The 19,618-nt window shown below is 41.2% G+C and overlaps 1 protein-coding gene across 1 annotated transcript in view; it reads left to right on the forward strand.

Moving 5' to 3' along the window:
• LOC134568128 (arf-GAP with dual PH domain-containing protein 1-like) overlaps positions 1 to 19,618 on the forward strand; it is a 31,914-nt gene that overhangs the window by 4,666 nt on the left and 7,630 nt on the right. Inside the window, exons 2-6 of the mRNA XM_063426456.1 lie at positions 7,301 to 7,431; positions 13,250 to 13,341; positions 14,533 to 14,612; positions 16,616 to 16,728; positions 18,263 to 18,409. Of these exons, the coding sequence (XP_063282526.1) occupies positions 7,301 to 7,431; positions 13,250 to 13,341; positions 14,533 to 14,612; positions 16,616 to 16,728; positions 18,263 to 18,409 (563 nt within the window). The remainder of the gene's footprint in view (positions 1 to 7,300; positions 7,432 to 13,249; positions 13,342 to 14,532; positions 14,613 to 16,615; positions 16,729 to 18,262; positions 18,410 to 19,618) is intronic.

Consider the following 19,618-nt stretch of genomic DNA (forward strand, 5'->3'; position numbering starts at 1 on the left):
ATATTATATTAATATCACAATACAGTTAGAACGAAATAACACACCTATATATTTAATTATTTTTTATAATTTTTTTAATTTTATTTTTTAACGTATTTACATATTTTTTTATAATATATATATACACACACACACCAAAAAACATATGGTTCCTGCACTCACGCTCCAATGTCCCTTAATGGCCGGGTGCCAACCATCAACAGCTTCAATATCCAAAAAATCCAAATGTATGGCTGCACTCACGGTTTAAAAGTCCAAAGTTTAATGGAAAAACGATTTAAAACATCAGTGGATCAACGTTTCAGTCATGTAAGACTTTAATCAGGATCAGATGATCCTGAGATGAAAGTCTTACATGACTGAAACGTTGATCCACTGATGTTTTAAATCGTTTTTCCATTAAACTTTGGACTTTTAAACCGTGAGTGCAGCCATACATTTGTATTGTATTATATATATATATATATATATATAAAATCAGTATCAGTCTACGTGTAATTTGAGATATATATATATATTAATAGTAAAATACACCTAGACAGTGTGTGTGTGTGTGTATATGTGTTAATATACAAGATCTAAATAAAGAGTCAAGTAGTGGATAAGGCAGCAACCATAAAGGGAATCCCTCAAAGTACACTTAAAACACAACAGGAGAGAAGACAAAGAAAAAAAGGCTGCGCCACACAAAATAAGTATAATAGGATAACAATAGTATATCCCAATAGAAAGTCTTAACTTGACAGTTCTTTCTTTAGGTCAAATGGTCTGTAGCGTGCTTGGTCAGGGATAGTGTCCACGTGGGCCTTCCCCGGAAAGATCCAATAATATGCAAAGACAAAAGATAGAATCAAAATACTGCAATATATCCAATAGGGTAAAATAAAAGATAAAAAGGAAGACGTTAGTGCACTCACATGAGTAAGAGCTATAGGTAGCTCTTGTATGGACAGCGTACAGCGGTACAATCCCCGCTTATGGGATATGGTGTAGGTGTCTTACTTCAAAAAGGTATGTTCAACACTCAAAGAGAATAAAATAGATACAACCAATAGTGCTCTCTGAATAAAACAATGGTGTTAAAATATATATGAAAAGGTACTCACAAGGGTGGGGCAGACAAACTGCCCACTGGTATAAGAGTTAGTGGTTTGATCCCCACCTAGGATTTTTTGGAGTCCACAATGATAAAAATGCCAGGTAAAAAACAAAAATTATTATAGAGTGTATAAAAGATGATTGGCACAAATAAAAGTAACCAAAAGATCTTTAATGAGTAAAATACACAATATAAAATCCACAAAGCCTAAAAAGGCTCTCTCAATATGGAATTAGAACATAATACCTGACAGGGTGAGTTTAAATAAGGTAAGAATTAATTAAAATTGGCGCCTAAAATCCAGTCAACCAATTAAAATACAGATATAAGTGGTATTACTAAAACATACTGATAAGATAAAAATAACATTATGATGGAGTAGTAGACATAGTGTAGTACAATAAAATATCAAAACGAGCATTAATACGCTAGATAAAAATGTTTTAGTGCGGTCACGTGACTATATTCGTGCCGCAATGGGAGTTGGGAAATGTAGTCGGCGTGCGCGCATGCACTAGAGGCAGCCATCGGCACGCATGGGTATTGCGGCCAGCGAGGGGAGGTGGGCTGATGCTAAATAGCCAATAAGGGAGAGGGGCGGGCAGGGAAGGCAGGGACATGCTGAACGGCGAAAATAGTGATCGTAGCCGTTGGCAAGATAGGGGGAGGGGCGGAACAATAAGTGGAAATGGGAAGTGACATAGGATAAATACAATACATTTAACTAAAACAGATATATAAATACAATATAAAAACAGAGTACAGAGGGAATACATAGCATATATAGTAAATATAGTAAATACAAACAAATAAAATTGTAATGTGTACATGTTTATAAAAAAATAAACAGATCAAATTCTGCATTCAAACCATGGGTCATAAGTGTCTGGAGCTTGTGTACCCATTCCATTTCAGTTTTCCCAAGAATGTTTTTAATGTCACCTCCTCTCCAGGGAGTGGTAAATTTTTTTTAGTCCCATACATTTTAACAATCTTGGGTCATTAAAAATGGATATCTGAATCATTCAATGTCCAAACATTTTATTAAACACAATAATGACCCAAGATACATTTTCTGACTTCCCAGGTATGCATGTAAGGAATATCCTGAAACTTGGCACACAACCATCAGTCACCTCCATCGCTTGTAACTTATACACAACGACCATGGATTACTCTAATTTCATTTACATCACACACAGCTTTGATGTTACAACAACACACATCAATTTCTCTCATCACACCTAGCACCAACATGGATCTTACATTTCACTCACATGGCACCCACTTTAATATTGAATCTACACAGCAAGCATGGCAGCAGGATGCCAGAGATTTGAGTTTGTGAAGCTCACTTAACATAAACATTGTCAGTCATTCAAATATCTCCCACATCACACCCAAGACCACATTTCACATAGCATGCACAACATCTGCAGCATGGAACCCACTGCCTCCGTGATATCCAAAAGACACAAGGCACCAGTTTGCTCACAGTGCCACTATAGAACTGGTGGATCCTTTTAACATCACATATATCAGAAAACAAATATAGGTATTTAGTATTTTTATCACATTGATTTTGCATTATATGTATTCACAGTGCTCCTACAGCAGATTATTTACATACACTTTAACGTATTTATCACTAGCACTATTTAATTAATCTCCCATGTTAAAATGAGTGTAGGACCCACTGATATTGGGTGTCTGGTAGGCAGAGATTTGTGCTCACCCTTGCAGATAAACACAGTCCAAGGTGATAAGGTTGGAAACCACCAGGACTGTTAATCTGTGCACGAGGGCTGTGCATGAAAGGTGCTCCAATTTGCAGTACAGACAAGGACACAAGCAGAAGGATTGTTGAGGATAAGCCAAAGTCAGAGGATGCCAGAGGTCAAGATAAACAAGGAGGGAAGCCAAAGTCAGGAGCCTGGGTCAATCTGGAGAACAAGTTTCAGGAACAACACACGATCACCAGAATCAAAGAATTGACCAAGTTCCCAGGGCAAGGCAGTGTTTAAATACTTGGTTGATTAGCGATCTGCCTCAGGTGAAACACAGGTATCAGCCATAGATGGAGTCCAGTCCCCTAGTGCTGCAGACTAAGCCAGAAATAACAAAGATAGAACATGTGCAAAAGAACAGAACCTGCTGTGGCTAAGCGGCAGGCCCAGGACATAGAAGGAATCCAGGTTCATATCCCCTATTGGGCACTTCTGGGGTGACACTGTCTGCAGGGCCGGTGCTAGGATTTTTAGTTACACAGGCGAAGATGCATTTTGGCGCCCCCCACCCTCCTTAAAACAAAAAAACAAAATGCATCTTCACCTGTGTGTCTTTCCTCCCAAGCCACAGGCACACAGGCATCATTTTTCAGTCACACAGTCAAAGTCATACAGGTACACTGTCATACAAAGACATAAATAATCATACAGAGACATACAGACACATACAGTCAGAGACATACAAGCATACAGAGACATGCAGGCATATAAAGACATACATGCATACAGAGGCATACCATAATACAGAAACATACATATAAAGTCATTCAGGCACATACATACATACATACATACAGAGACATACAGGCATAAAGAAAGATACATACAGAGACACACAGACACATACATACATGCATACAGAGACATATATGCAGACATTCAGAGACAAACATACATCCAGTTACATACATGCATACAGAGACATACAGAAACATACGTACAAGACATACAGGCATACAGACACATACATACATACAGAGACACACAGACACATACATACGTACATACAGAGACATAAAGGCATACAGTTACATACATGCATACAGAGACATATATGCAGACATTCAGAGACAAACATACATCCAGTTACATACATGCATACAGAGACATACAGAAACATATGTACAAGACATACAGGCATACAGACACATGCATACAGAGACATACAGACACATACATACGTACATACAGAGACATAAAGGCATACAGTTACATACATGCATACAGAGACATATATGCAGACATTCAGAGACAAACATACATCCAGTTACATAGAAAAAAAGTGGAAAAATGGAGTAGGGAGTCCACTCACACAAGGTAGGTAGGACTCCTAATCCATTAAAAAGTACCTCCTAAAGTAAAGTGTCACATATATATGGTAAACAACCTTTATAAGAAAAAATGCTAAAAGTAAAATAATAAAAAAAAAAAATAAATCCACCCAAAACAAAGGGGTGTATATACCGTGATAGAGTGAACACCAACACTTTTAAAAGCCTGGGTAAGCGTAGTCCTGTGTAGCCACAAAATAACAGAGTAAGAGAGTGGATACTATGAACCTCTAAAGAGAGGTCAAATAAAATAGTGGTAACCAGGACTAGTGTAATCCCCCAATAGGAAAAGTGCCACTAATGGGATGGTTGGTAAATAGTAGTGGTTATGGTGCCGATAACTAGACGATGGCAAAAGCTGTAAGCAACAATATGGGAGCCCTTGGGTGTCTAAATGTACAGAACTTAGGAAAGAAAAACTACCCAATAAACAAGAAAGAGCACCCTAAGACTCCCTAAGCTAACTAGCTAGCCTCAAATAGACGGCAAAAAACTCACTGCTGCTTCATGGCAGCCTACCAAATCCCTAAAGCACTATAAGAAGTAAGTTAGCGCATCTCAAGCGCTAAGAGGGCCCAGGTTAGGTTAAAAAGTAGAAAATAGAAAACTCAAATTAGAAAAATAGCATCGGCTAATACAGCTCGACGCGCGTTTCGGCGTTTTAGATACGTCTTTGTTACATGCAAACATACAAACATACAGAGACATACAGAAACATACAAACATACATACAAAATTACATATTTACATCTGTATAATCTGGTCCTTGGGGTGCATGCTGTCCGCTGTCTGTGGAGTCCTGTCCTGCAGCCCAGCCTCAGGGCCGCCACCAGAAAGTTTGGGGCCCCTAACTGAGGTCAGGGTCTGGGCCCCTGGGGGCCCGCCTCCAAAACCGCCCACAGAGACCGCTTCCAAATCCCGCCCACAGGAATACACACACAGACACAAACACATTCACTGATACAAAAGGACACAGAAAAACACACACACTGATACATACTAAGAGACACACATACTGATACGCATATAGGCATACATACTGACACACACATACACACATATACAGACACACAGGCGTACATAGTGACAGACACATACTAACATACATACAGACACACATGCATAAGGACATACAGACACAGACACATTCATAATGACATACAGACAGACATTCATACTGACATACACACATTCATAATGACATGCAGACATACATACACTGACATTCATACACACATAATGACATGCATACAGACATACATACAGACATACATTCATACTGGCATACATACATTCATACAGACACTGACATCCATACATACACACATTCATAATGACATACAGACATACAGACATACATTCATACAGACAGATAGACAGACATACATACACACATTCATAATGACATGCAGACATACATACACTGACATTCATACACACATAACATGCATACAGGTAGACATACATGCATACAGACATACAGACATGCATACAGACATATATACAGATATACATACAGACATACATAGTTACATACATACATTCATACTGGCATACATACATTCATACAGACACTGACATCCATACATACACACATTCATAATGACATACAGACATACATACACTGACATTCATACACACATAATGACATGCATACATATAGACATACATGCATACAGACATACATTCATACAGACAGACAGACAGACACACATTCATAATGACATGCAGACATACATACACTGACATTCATACACACAGACAGACATACACACAGACAGACATACACACAGACAGACAGACACACAGACAGACAGACACACAGACACACAGACAGACGACATACATTCACACACACACAGCTCATTTTCCAGCCACCCTCCTGTTTCTTACCTTGTCTTTGCAAGAGGGTGGCTGGCTGGGGCTGATGGGACTGGCAGTCGGCTGGCTCTCCCTTCATTGTCGGGCGGGCGCTCCTCCCGCGCGGAGTGAGCTGGGAGGAAGTGACCACTTCCTCCCAGCAGCACTTGCGCTGCGGCTGCATTTTTTTTTAAAGGGGCCCGGCCGCGCTATACCATGGCCGCAGCGCTGACCGGGCCCCTGAAGGAGGGGGCCCATCGGGTGGCCCTAAGTGCATGGGCCACCCGATGGGCCCCATCAGCGTGCGGGCGTGGGTGCAACTTCACCGGTGGCAGTTCCGCCCCTACACGTGGGGCCCGGGCGGCCGGGCCCCCCAGGGCCGCCGGGCCCGTGACAACCGTTATGGTTGTCACCCCCTGATGGCGGCCCTGCCCAGCCTCATCACTGTGCGCCAGCCGCGCTGTGTGGTACACAGGGAGCAGGGATATGATGTCATATCCCCGCCCCCTCCACACAGCCTGCGGCAGACCCCAGCATAGACATAACATATATGTCTATGGACAGCAGGGTAGGAGGTGGGCGGGTGGAGGCTGGGATCCGCGGGCGGAACGATAAGGGCTGCGCTCGGCCACGCTACAAGTATTAACCGGTGCGCTTCCCTCCTTCCGATCAGCCTGATTTTGCGCCCCCAGGGCCGGTGCGCCCTAAGGCGGCCGCCTGGGCCACCTTATGGTAGCGCCGGCCCTGACTGTCTGGAGTTACAGTGAGAACTGTGATATTGGGGTACTATGGGCTTAATACTGTATGGTGGAACTGAAAACATATTTGTTTGCTGAGATAGGTAATTTTAAGATGCCTTACTTGAAAACAATTGAAGCTATTTTTGTGTGTGCACTGTGCTTTAATCTGTATTTTGTAACCATGAATATCATGACTCGTCTCTTTAAGAGAACAGCATACGCTGGTGACACCTTCCCCTGCTCAGCAATATGTCAACTGTTTAATGAAACTGTCCATGATGAAAACTGCCCGTAGGAAACAAAAATATTGAAAATATGCCTTGATGGCTTCTACCAGTATAGCAAGCATTTGATAAAGTGTCAGATCCAATATACCAAACATTATCAAGCAAAATCCTGCTCAATATAATTAAAATATGTGTTTTTCTAGTTATCGTCCCAACAGGAAAGCCTCACATGAAATAACTTGTCTCTTTCTTTAAGATCCAAAATGGGCTTCCTTCACACTGGGTGTGTTCATCTGTGTGGACTGCTCTGGTGTGCACCGGAATCTCTCAGAAATCAGCAAAGTGAAATCTTTGACCATGGCAAACTGGGATGATGCACAGATTCAGGTAATTTTCTGATTGCTTCATATTTTGTGGTTCTCAACCCTTTACTCAAGGTACACCTACAGTATACGATTTAGGCATTTCTCATTTCTTTTCTTCCACTTTACAGTATTGTTACGGTATAACACTTTCACGTCTATAGGTTAGGGTAACATTCCTTTATTAAACGCACCATAATATGTACCCCTTTTACTATTTAGATAAACGTTCCTTTGGTAGTTAATCCAAGAAATTAACTACATTCCCAAATTGAGATAGGAATCATTTAAGGTAACATTTCCCTACACAATGAGAGAATAATCTGCAATTCTTCACTCTGATCGCATACAGGGACAATCTAGTCACCAAAACAACTTTAGCTTAAGTTAAGTTAAATTAAGCAGTTTTTGTGTATAGATCAAGCCTATGAAGTTTCACTGCTCAATTCACTGCCACTTGGGAGTTAAATCCCTTTTGGTACTGTTTATGCAGTCCTTGCCACACCGCCCCTGGCTGTGACTGGCACAGCCTGCAAAGAAAAATAGTTTAACTTTCAATCAGATGTAACTTACCGTATATACTCGAGTATAAGCCGATTTTTTCAGCATATTTTTTGTGCTGAAAAACCCCAACTCGGCTTATACTCGAGTCACTGTCTGTATTATGGCAATTTACATTGCCATAATACAGACTGGGGGCTGTGTGCGGTTACTTACCTCTCCTGCAGCTCCTGTCAGCTCCCTCCTCCTCCGCGGCGGTCTGTTCAGCACCTCTGTCAGCTTCCAGTGTAAGTCTTGCGAGAGCCGCGGGGTCATAGTGCGGCTCTCGCGAGACTTACAGTGTGAGCTGACAGGAGAGCTGCACGGACCGGCGCGGAGGAGAAGGGAGCTGACAGGAGCTGCAGGAGAGGTAAGTGCTCTCTGCCAGCCCCCCTCCCCCCACTGAACTGCCAATGCACTGGACCACCAGGTAATGAGAGCCCTCCCCCCTGCCATGTATCAAGCAGGGAGGGGGGACGACATTTTTTTTTTTAATAATAATAATAAAATAATAATAAAAATAATAATAAAAATAAATAAATAATAATATAACAAAAAAAAATAAAATAATAATAATAAAAACAAATATTAAAAATGCCCACCCCCCACCAAGGCTCTGCATCACACTCTGCATCACACACACGCACACTGCACTCATACACACACACACACTGCATTCACACACACACACTGCATTCATACACACACACTGCATTCATACACACTGCATTCATACACACACACTGCACTCATACACACACCGCACTCATACACACACACTGCACTCATACACACACACTGCACTCATACACACACACACACACACTGCACTCATACATACACACTGCACACACTGCACTCATACACACACACACACTGCACTCATACACACACACTGCATTCATACATACACACTGCACTCATACACACACTGCACTCACACACACACACACACTGCACTCACACACACACACTGCAGTCATACACTCACTGCACTCATACACACTGCATTCATACACACTGCACTCATACACACTGCACTCATACACACACACTGCATTCATACATACACACTGCACTCATACACACACTGCACTCATACACACACACTGCAGTCATACATACACACTGCAGTCATACATACACACTGCACTCATACACACACACTGCACTCATAAACACTCATTCAAACACACACTGCACTCATACACACACACTGCACTCATATACACACACTGCATTCATACATACACACTGCACTCATACACACACTGCACTCATACACACACTGCACTCATATACACACACACTGCATTCATATACACACACACTGCATTCATTATATACACACACTGTAAATAAATATTCAATTAATATAATTTTTCTAGGATCTAATTTTATTTAGAAATTTACCAGTAGCTGCTGCATTTCCCACCCTAGTCTTATACTCGAGTCAATAAGTTTTCCCAGTTTTTTTGGGTAAAATTAGGGGTACTTTAAAAGTTTTTATCTGCTACTCTGTAAATCGAACTTTGAGCACACACACTGCATTCACACACACACACTGCATTCATACACACACACTGCATTCATACACACTGCATTCATACACACTGCATTCATACACACACACTGCACTCATACACACACCGCACTCATACACACACCCTGCATTCATACACACACACTGCACTCATACACACACACACTGCATTCATACATACACACTGCACTCATACACACACTGCACTCACACACACACACACTGCACTCACACACACACACTGCAGTCATACACTCACTGCACTCATACACACTGCATTCATACACACTGCACTCATACACACTGCACTCATACACACACACTGCATTCATACATACACACTGCACTCATACACACACTGCACTCATACACACACACTGCAGTCATACATACACACTGCAGTCATACATACACACTGCACTCATACACACACACTGCACTCATAAACACTCATTCAAACACACACTGCACTCATACACACACACTGCACTCATATACACACACTGCATTCATACATACACACTGCACTCATACACACACTGCACTCATACACACACTGCACTCATATACACACACACTGCATTCATATACACACACACTGCATTCATTATATACACACACTGTAAATAAATATTCAATTAATATAATTTTTCTAGGATCTAATTTTATTTAGAAATTTACCAGTAGCTGCTGCATTTCCCACCCTAGTCTTATACTCGAGTCAATAAGTTTTCCCAGTTTTTTTGGGTAAAATTAGGGGTACTTTAAAAGTTTTTATCTGCTACTCTGTAAATCGAACTTTGAGCACACACACTGCATTCACACACACACACTGCATTCATACACACACACTGCATTCATACACACTGCATTCATACACACTGCATTCATACACACACACTGCACTCATACACACACCGCACTCATACACACACCCTGCATTCATACACACACACTGCACTCATACACACACACTGCATTCATACACACACACACACACTGCACTCATACATACACACTGCACACACTGCACTCATACACACACACACACTGCACTCATACACACACACTGCATTCATACATACACACTGCACTCATACACACACTGCACTCACACACACACTGCACTCACACACACACTGCACTCACACACACACACTGCAGTCATACACTCACTGCACTCATACACACTGCACTCATACACACACTGCACTCATACACACACTGCACTCATACACACACTGCACTCATACACACACACTGCATTCATACATACACACTGCACTCATACACACACTGCACTCACTCATACACACTGCAATCATACACACTGCATTCATACACACTGCACTCATACACACTGCACTCATACACACACACTGCATTCATACATACACACTGCACTCATACACACACTGCACTCATACACACACACTGCAGTCATACATACACACTGCACTCATACACACACTGCATTCATACACACACACTGCACTCATAAACACTCATTCAAACACACACTGCACTCATACACACACACTGCACTCATATACACACACTGCATTCATACATACACACTGCACTCATACACACACTGCACTCATACACACACTGCACTCATATACACACACACTGCATTCATATACACACACACACTGCATTCATTATATACACACACTGTAAATAAATATTCAATTAATATAATTTTTCTAGGATCTAATTTTATTTAGAAATTTACCAGTAGCTGCTGCATTTCCCACCCTAGTCTTATACTCGAGTCAATAAGTTTTCCCAGTTTTTTTGGGTAAAATTAGGGGTACTTTAAAAGTTTTTATCTGCTACTCTGTAAATCGAACTTTGAGCACACACAGGAGGCTCCTGCAGGGTCTGACAATCTATTAACAGAGCAGGAGATAGGAAATTCTAATTTATAAAAAATTTACAAGAAATGAAGTGTAAACCTTAGATGACTCTTTACAGGTTTAGGAAGGCTGTGTAAATCATCGCAGGGAAGTGTGACTAGGGCTGCATAAGCAAAGTAATTTAACTCCTAAATGGCAGAGAATTGAGCAGTGAGGCTGCAGGGGCATTATCTATACACGAAAACTGCTTTATTAAACTGAAGTTGTTTTGGTGACTATAGTGTCCCTTTAACCCCTTAAGGACACATCACATGTGTGACATGTCATGATTCCCTTTTAATCCAGAAGTGTGGTCCTTAAGGGGTTAAATAAATGAAAGGAAAGCTACTCAAACAAGTGCAGAACTTGAAGAAGTTATAGTCTTGTTAATAAAGGTGAATTGAAATTCCTGTGGCTGTATTGCAACTGTGGAAACAGTTCCCACACACGCAGCAGCCTCCTCCCCACAACTCTCAGCCACCACACACTCAGACACAGAACTCTGCCAGCACAAACACACCACACAGGTTGCCCAGTTTTGCTTCCTGCCTTGGCACCAGGGCAAAACTAATCTGGCTCTGATCGCATATGCAGTGTTTACTTATGTAAATGAAAGGAAAGTCACTCAGACAAGTACAGGACTTTATGTTCATTTAAATGAAGGTGAATGGTGATACCTGTGGCTGTATTGCACCTGTGGAAGCATTTTCTATTCATTACATAGTTACATAGCTGAAAAGAGACTTACGTCCATCAAGTGTTAGTTTGTGTGTGTCTGTTAGTGTGTGTCTGTTATTGAGTGTGTGTCTGCTAGTGAGTGTCAGTGAGTGTGTGTTAGTTTTTGTGTGTGTGTTACTATGAGTGTGTGTTAGTTTGTGTGTGTCTGCTAGTGAGTGTCAGTGTGTGTGTTAGTTTGCGTGTCAGTGAGTGTGTAACTGTGTGTGTCTTTTATGAGTGTGTTAGTTTGTGTGTGTCTGTTAGTTAATCTGTTTGGTGTGTGTCAGCGAGTGTGTGTTTGTCAGTGAGAGTGTATGTTTTGTAAGTGAGTGTATATGTGTGTCTGTCTGTCAGTGAGTGTGTATGTATGTCTGTCACTGAGTGTGTGTCTGTATGTAAATGTGTGTATCTGTTAGCTAGTGTGTATGCGTCTGTTCGTGAGAGTGTGTGTGTGTGGTTAAAACGCCTTCTGCACTTACCTTTCTCCAGCGCCGGGCTGGGGATCTCTCTGCCCCGATCCGCCTCTCAGCTCCAAATGCGCATGCGCAGCAAGAGCCGCGCGCGCATTCAAACCGCCTACGGACGTCCAGCGTCTTCTCACTGTAATTTTCAGTAAATTTTCGCACCGGGGCCCCATGGATCGTGTGTACGCCACTGCTATTTGGATATATATATATCTCCTTCAGGGAACCAAGGAAAAAATTGTCTTCCAATTTCTTTCCATTTTTGATGAAAAGGAAGAGGAGGTTCATAGCATCCCAGCCTATCACTGGAAAGCCCAGGATGTCCTCTTTACAATACAGTATGGATTGATAGAGTAGCTCAAAAGAATAAAAGGAGATGCGTGTGAATAAAATGTCCAGTACCGAGGACGCATGTTAATGGGCTCGGTCTCAGGAGGTTAAATAAATATATATATATATACACACACACATTATTTTACTTTCTGCATTCGTCAAATTACCAGCAAGTTCCTTACTTCTACCAACACAGTTGAAAAATAATTGGCACCATATAATTGTTAGTTTGTTTTTGTTTTTTTGACGCTATCCCCGTATTTCATTACTTTTTATTTCTCTCAGATAATGAGTATTAGTACCTATTGCCTTCATATGATTTAATCTATGGTCATTTTCTTTCAGTTTCTTGAAAGCCACGGAAATGATGCCGTGAAGAAAATATATGAGGCCAATGTTCCCGTGTATTACTACAGACCCACACACAAGGATTGCCAGTAAGGACTTGAGCAAATCTAATGTTCATTTTTAATTCTTTCAGCTGTAATGTATTTCCCAGTGTCACTATCCAGATGTCTCTTTATCTGGATCAGGGATAGCCCGGCTGTGGCTGTATAGTTTTTATTGAAGTGCATCTCATGTTCTTTAGGCATTTGAAGCCGAATGCTGATAGCCAAGCCCTATCACTTAGGATTTGCCAAGTAGCAACACTTAACAGCTTCAAATCCATATAAAAGCAACGTATTGAAGGCAGTATGACTAATAAACCAAGTCAATGTATCATATTATATTTATTAGAACTGTACTTCCTCCTATGTCTAATTCCAGTGGTTTATCTATTTTTGTTTTGTCATGAATCCAAATTCTGTACATAGCATTTTTGTGTTTCCCATTCTTCATTTGAAAAATGAGCTCCAGCACACATTCATCAAGTGTAATTTAATTAACATTAAAGGAACACTCCCACCCGTATAACAATATCGGCTTATTGTAGCTGATGCTTGCAGCCTGTCACCGGCTGCCTGGCAAATCCTTTCTTATAAACCAGCTGCAGAGAGGAATGAAGTTGGGTTGAAGCGTTGTCGGGTGCCGGAGGACCAACTTTAGGGTTAAACTTTTTTAAACGATTTAACACAAGGTATTAACAAACTCCTGCCCCATATCAACTTTAATGAGCTGAAGTTGTTATGGCGGTGGAAATGTACTCTTAGATATGTTTTGCTAAACACCTTAATTAGGCCCTCTTCCAGAATGAAAGGGATCATCACTTACCACTGCAGAAAGCTGTTTACTTTAAGCAGCTTATCAGGGGCTGATGAATTTGATGTAACTGGGGAAACCACTGGAGACTCTGTATAGAATCCCAATTTTGGGTTCTGGCCCATGGATTGTGAACCAGTGCTTTAATTATATGTCCTAGTCCCACTAGGATTATAACCGTTACACGTTCTGTGCCTCTTATTACAATGTTACTGTATCTCCACATTACTATAATGGAACCCGTAAAGTCAGTGCAAAATGCAGCTGTTATACCAATAATATGTACACACATACGCAGGTATGAATTGAGGGACCTCTGGAGGCCTATATATACCTGTATATATTTATACTTTTTTAGTAAGCTGGGCTTATTACTTAATAACTTTTTTGTTGTTAATATGACAAACATTTTTTTTGTTTGTTGTTAGTGTGTTACGTGAACAATGGATACGATCAAAGTATGAACGCAGACTCTTTGTTGAAGCAAAATCTAATGAAATAGCTCATGGTAAGAAAATAACTTATCACCACAATGTGGGTAATGTATAAAATGAGCCAAGTCAGAAGGAATGTCATATACAGAGCACTGCTTCTAGAAAAGCTGTATAAATGCACTGTGTGCAGATAAGGAAGAAAGCTATCTACAGGAGAGCAACGTAAGAACGCTGTGTGCAGGAGAGCAAAGTAAGAACGCTGTGTGCAGGAGAGCAAAGTAAGAACGCTGTGTACAGGTGAGCAAAGTAAGAACGCTGTGTACAGGAGAGCAAAGTAAGAACGCTGTGTGCAGGAGAGCAAAGTAAGAACGCTGTGGGCAGGAGAGCAAAGTAAGAACGCTGTGTACAGGAGAGCAAAGTAAGAATGCTGTACGCAGGTGAGCAAAGTAAGAACACTGTGTACAGGAGAGCAAAGTAAGAATGCTATGCACAGGAGAGCAACATAAGAACGCTGTGTGCAGGAGAGCAAAGTAAGAACGCTGTGCGCAGGAGAGCAAAGTAAGAACGCTGTGCGCAGGTGAGCAAAGTAAGAATGCTGTGTGCAGGAGAGCAAAGTAAGATCGCTGTGCGCATTAGAGCAAAGTAAGAACGCTGTGCGCAGGAGAGCAAAGTAAGAACGCTGTGTGCAGGAGAGCAAATTAAGAACGCTGTGTGTGTACAGGTGAGCAAAGTAAGAGTGCTGTCTGCAAGGGAGCAAAGTAATGTTTCCAGTTCAACTAATTTTAACACGGGAGCACCCCACCCATTTACTACGGGTGCCCCTTTGAAGGTGACCACAGGAAAGCTTACATTGAGGAGTCTCTTGAAACAGTTTAAACTGCAAGTGAGTATTGCAAGTTAGCATGTAAATCTCTGATGTTAAAATGAGTGTAGGACCCACCGATATTGGGGTACTGTGAAGTAGTGGTGGACTTAACACAATATGGCCATACTGAATCCCCATATTTATTTGCTAAGATAGGGGATTTTAAGTAGCCTTGTTAAATGTGAAACTGTGTATTTATTTGTGTGTCCTCTACAGTTCCTTTATCTGTATTTTGTATATGTTTTGGTCTTTACAGCAGCACCACTGCTTAGAAATGCATGTTCTGGGTGTGCCCCAATTCCCATTTTTTTCTGTGTGTGTCAGTATGCCTCTGTGTGTGTCAGTATGTGTGTGCGTTTTTAGGTGTTTTGTAAGTCTATCAGTGAATTTGTCTGTGTAAGTATGTCTGTCAGTATATAAGTCTGTGTGTGTCAGTATATGTGTCTGCGTATCAGTGTGTGCATCTGTATGTTGTTAGTATGTGTATTCAACACTACAATCGAAGACAGCTCTGTGTTGAACACCAAAATTATGTATAAACACACCCCTGCATTCAAAAACCAACACTACACATAAATGCATGCTTGCATTCAAATGCCAACACCACATACAAACAAACCCCTACACAAACATATGCCATACAAAAACATGCTTACATTTAAACACACAAAAACTGCTCAGTGCTAAGTACAACCTTGCACACATGGGACAATGGTAGAGCCCCAGCTGTCAAAGTATTGTTGGAGATGCATGATCACCCCTGTGATAGGGGGCCCCTAAAGCATTCTTGCACCTCTCTCTTTTTTAGTTCCGTCACTGCGTCGGATTGGTGAATGTGATTATATGCCAGCTAGTGGGGGAGGGGGGACAGGTTCCAGGGGCCCCAAACAAATGTTTTGCACAGGGTCCAATCAATATTAAATACGGCCCTGCTGCTTCTGTGCTGTGCATCATCATACAATATTAAAGCATAATGTGATTCTTAGAACATGTTTGCTTTAGGGTTGGGGCATGATATAGGGCATGTTTCAGGTGGAGCTATAAAATGTATACTTGGGCTGAAGCCCCTGGCCTTTGTGCCGCATAGCAACACCCCTTTAGCTTCATTACTTCAAAGCTGAGGTCTACTCATTGAGTCTCTCATGCCATATGTGAATGATACCCCAAGCATGCAGCTGGTACTGCTTGTTAAACTCTTGCTGTTGTTTACAGGTGTGAAGGAGGGAAACCTTTTGAAGCGGGGGAGAGATAATGGCCAGTACTTTCTCAGGAAGTTTGTCCTGTCAGAGTTAGACGGCACCCTCAGATACTTCACAAAACAAGATGTGAGTATCTTGCGTTGGATGAATTACAGAAAATCTTGTAATTATTCTTTTCTGTTAGGAGTGCATTAAACATCCCCATTGGCAATCAAAAATTAAACTTACTTGTAAGTTTTAAAACTTGGAATTTTTTATTTATTTTTTTAAATTCTGTTTGCTGCAATTTCTCAATAGATTTTCAAGAAATTATTGGTAAGCACCACTTGGCCAGCTATTTTAGTTCCTTAGCCAGCTATTTTGGAATCAATCCCCCCCCCCTCCCCTCGCATATCTGCCTTTGTCTGCCCCTACTGACACAAGATGGAGGTGCTATAAAGGTCAGTTCTGCTTTCACATAACAGAGTTCCTATTCACAGTGTAAATCCTTGTGACAAAATGGGCAGAGGAGAGAGGGCACCCTCAGGGTTACCGTTGGGCCTGTTGATTGCTTCTCTGACTCATAAACCCTCTTTACCCGGTCTCAGGGATATGATGGGGGGTCTTTTTTTTCCTAGTCATGGTTGTATCCTAGTGAAAAACCAGATGGAGTCAAAGCGCTTAAGAATATCTGCAGTGCTGCTGCACTACCCCCAAGTGACACACAGTGACACAAATTAGCAATAGATACCAGAAAGTTGGAGTGCGCTAGCAACTGCACTGGAGTCAGCATCTTCTCTGAGTACTCTGAAAAAATATACAGTATATAGTGCAGACTATCTGCATGTACAGGGTATGCAAGATTAAAAGTATATCTGGGGATCAACTCACATGGACCAGAGCCCTATCACCCCTGGCTCTGGGTTTTAATTGCTCCAATGGAGAGGGATAAACCCACAATATAGCAAGACAGGATACTCTTCTGAATCAGATGTAATATCTAGGCAGTATAAACAAATAGAGAGGCAGGAGCCCAAATTGAATAGTATCAAACACAGTATTTATTTAAACAAAAGGTTAAAAACTCTTACTTGAAGTAGTGAGTTTGCCAGCAATAAACCCACAACTAGATAAGCAGGAATTTACACACAAAAAATACTGCACTATATACTGTATATTTTTTCAGAGTACTCAGAGAAGATCCTGACTCCAGTGCAGTTGCTAGCGCACTCCAACTTTCTGGTATCTATGGTTGTATCCTAGTCTTGCCATTTGTTATTAACAGATTAAATGGTGCTCCAGGCAATCTTTATAGTTTGGAATATTTTTTCTAACCCAATTCTGACTGCTGTTTCTTTGCATATTTTATGATAGGTCGTTAATCTTCACGGTGCTCTTTGTTTAGGTATACACCCTATCAGACTCTGTGGCATTATATAAACTGGAGGATTTATTTTGAGATCATGTGACACTTTAATTGCACCTATGTGGGCGCCATCCAAAGTACAATGCAGCTTCTAGCAATGTTTAACTCTGATTAACTCTTTGAGTGCCAGAGTATGGTGCATTGCATCACAGCACATCCTTTCTGAGATTTAAAGGTCTGAAGTGTCTTTTTATGCAATCTGATTAAAGGATGTGATTTCTGATGTTAAAATTTGTAATCCTACCTTTTTTCTAGGCCAAAGAACCGAAAGCTGTGATTAAAGTCGATTCAATAAATGCCACATTCCAACCAGAGAAGATGAAACAACCCAACGGACTACAGATTACATATGTCAAGGATAATAAAACCAGGAACATATTTGTGTACCACTCTGATGGACAGGTGAGCTGGGACTTGTGCAACTTCTGTATTAAACTTGGTAGCAAACAAAGAAGTACTGGAAGTTAGCTGAGCAAAGTTGAAGCTGTATGTAAAAGCAGGTGGTAGTGTGAAAGCTTTCTAATCTTTGTACAAGAGAAGTGTAAAAGTGTTACTAGACGCATTGTGTGCAGAGTAAGTGGTATGTGTGCAAGTGAGTATTTTAAGAGCAAAGCGTACAAGAAGGCAGCGTTACAGCCTGTGTGAATGTAAAGCTCAGTATACAGAAACATAGTGCACGTGTGTTCTATGCATGTAAGATCTTTGTATACAGGAAATAAATGTCCATGCACATTATTATGGAGGCTATGTTCATGTTCTGGTCCAGTTGAGCAGTATCAGAGGGCTGTATACAGAAAACAAAAGTGGGAGGATGAAGAGAAGGATACTAAGTTAAAGGAAGAGCGATGGTCACCAGTCTCTTGCATGGTGCAATTGTTTTGTTCCTGACTTTGAAATTTTGTTCGGAAAGTCTGACATTCGACACTGTGTTCGAAATTCTATTTTGAAAACTGATTTGGGCAAACCAAATACATTAGCATTGCGATGATTAATCAATGGCAGCTGGCTAGCACCCACCCCAGCAGGTGGGTTCTATAATAGTGATAAGGGGGAACCTACAATGAAATTCATCTATATTACAGGGTCACTTACCACCCAACGGTAAGGAGTTGTGGGGGAATCTCCCTTTAAAAAAAAAAAAGAAATTCTTTATTTTGAAGATTTTAGGTTATGGGGGAGGGATACAGAAAGAAGAATCTGCGGGTACAGATTGATAACATGTACACTATTTAACATACTCCACATAGTAGGTTTCGTTGTGTTGTTTCGGTACACAACATCAACATTTGCGTAAGGTATTACATAGTGTGGATACAGTTAGCTGTTTGGCGCAGCTACTTGCAGTTGCATATACCATTTCGCGTTGGGTTAGCCCAAATTCTCCTTTCCCTGTTCTGTCTTACGTTTCGTGTAGTTCGTGAGGATGGGGGGTTTGTGGCCTTGTTGTCCAGTGTTGGGGGGTGAAGTGGTCATGTTAGGTGGTGTGCTATTCGTCTTCTGTTTTTGTGCAGTCTGTGGGGTGGGTGTGTAGACCTTTTGTTTTCAGGCCTTGAGGAATTGACTGGTTATATGCCAGTGTCTGTCAGCGTGGTTGAGTTGTGGGCGTGGGTT

The sequence above is a fragment of the Pelobates fuscus genome, chromosome 7 (genome assembly GCF_036172605.1).
Source record: "Pelobates fuscus isolate aPelFus1 chromosome 7, aPelFus1.pri, whole genome shotgun sequence".
NCBI classification, from domain to species: Eukaryota; Metazoa; Chordata; class Amphibia; order Anura; family Pelobatidae; genus Pelobates; species Pelobates fuscus.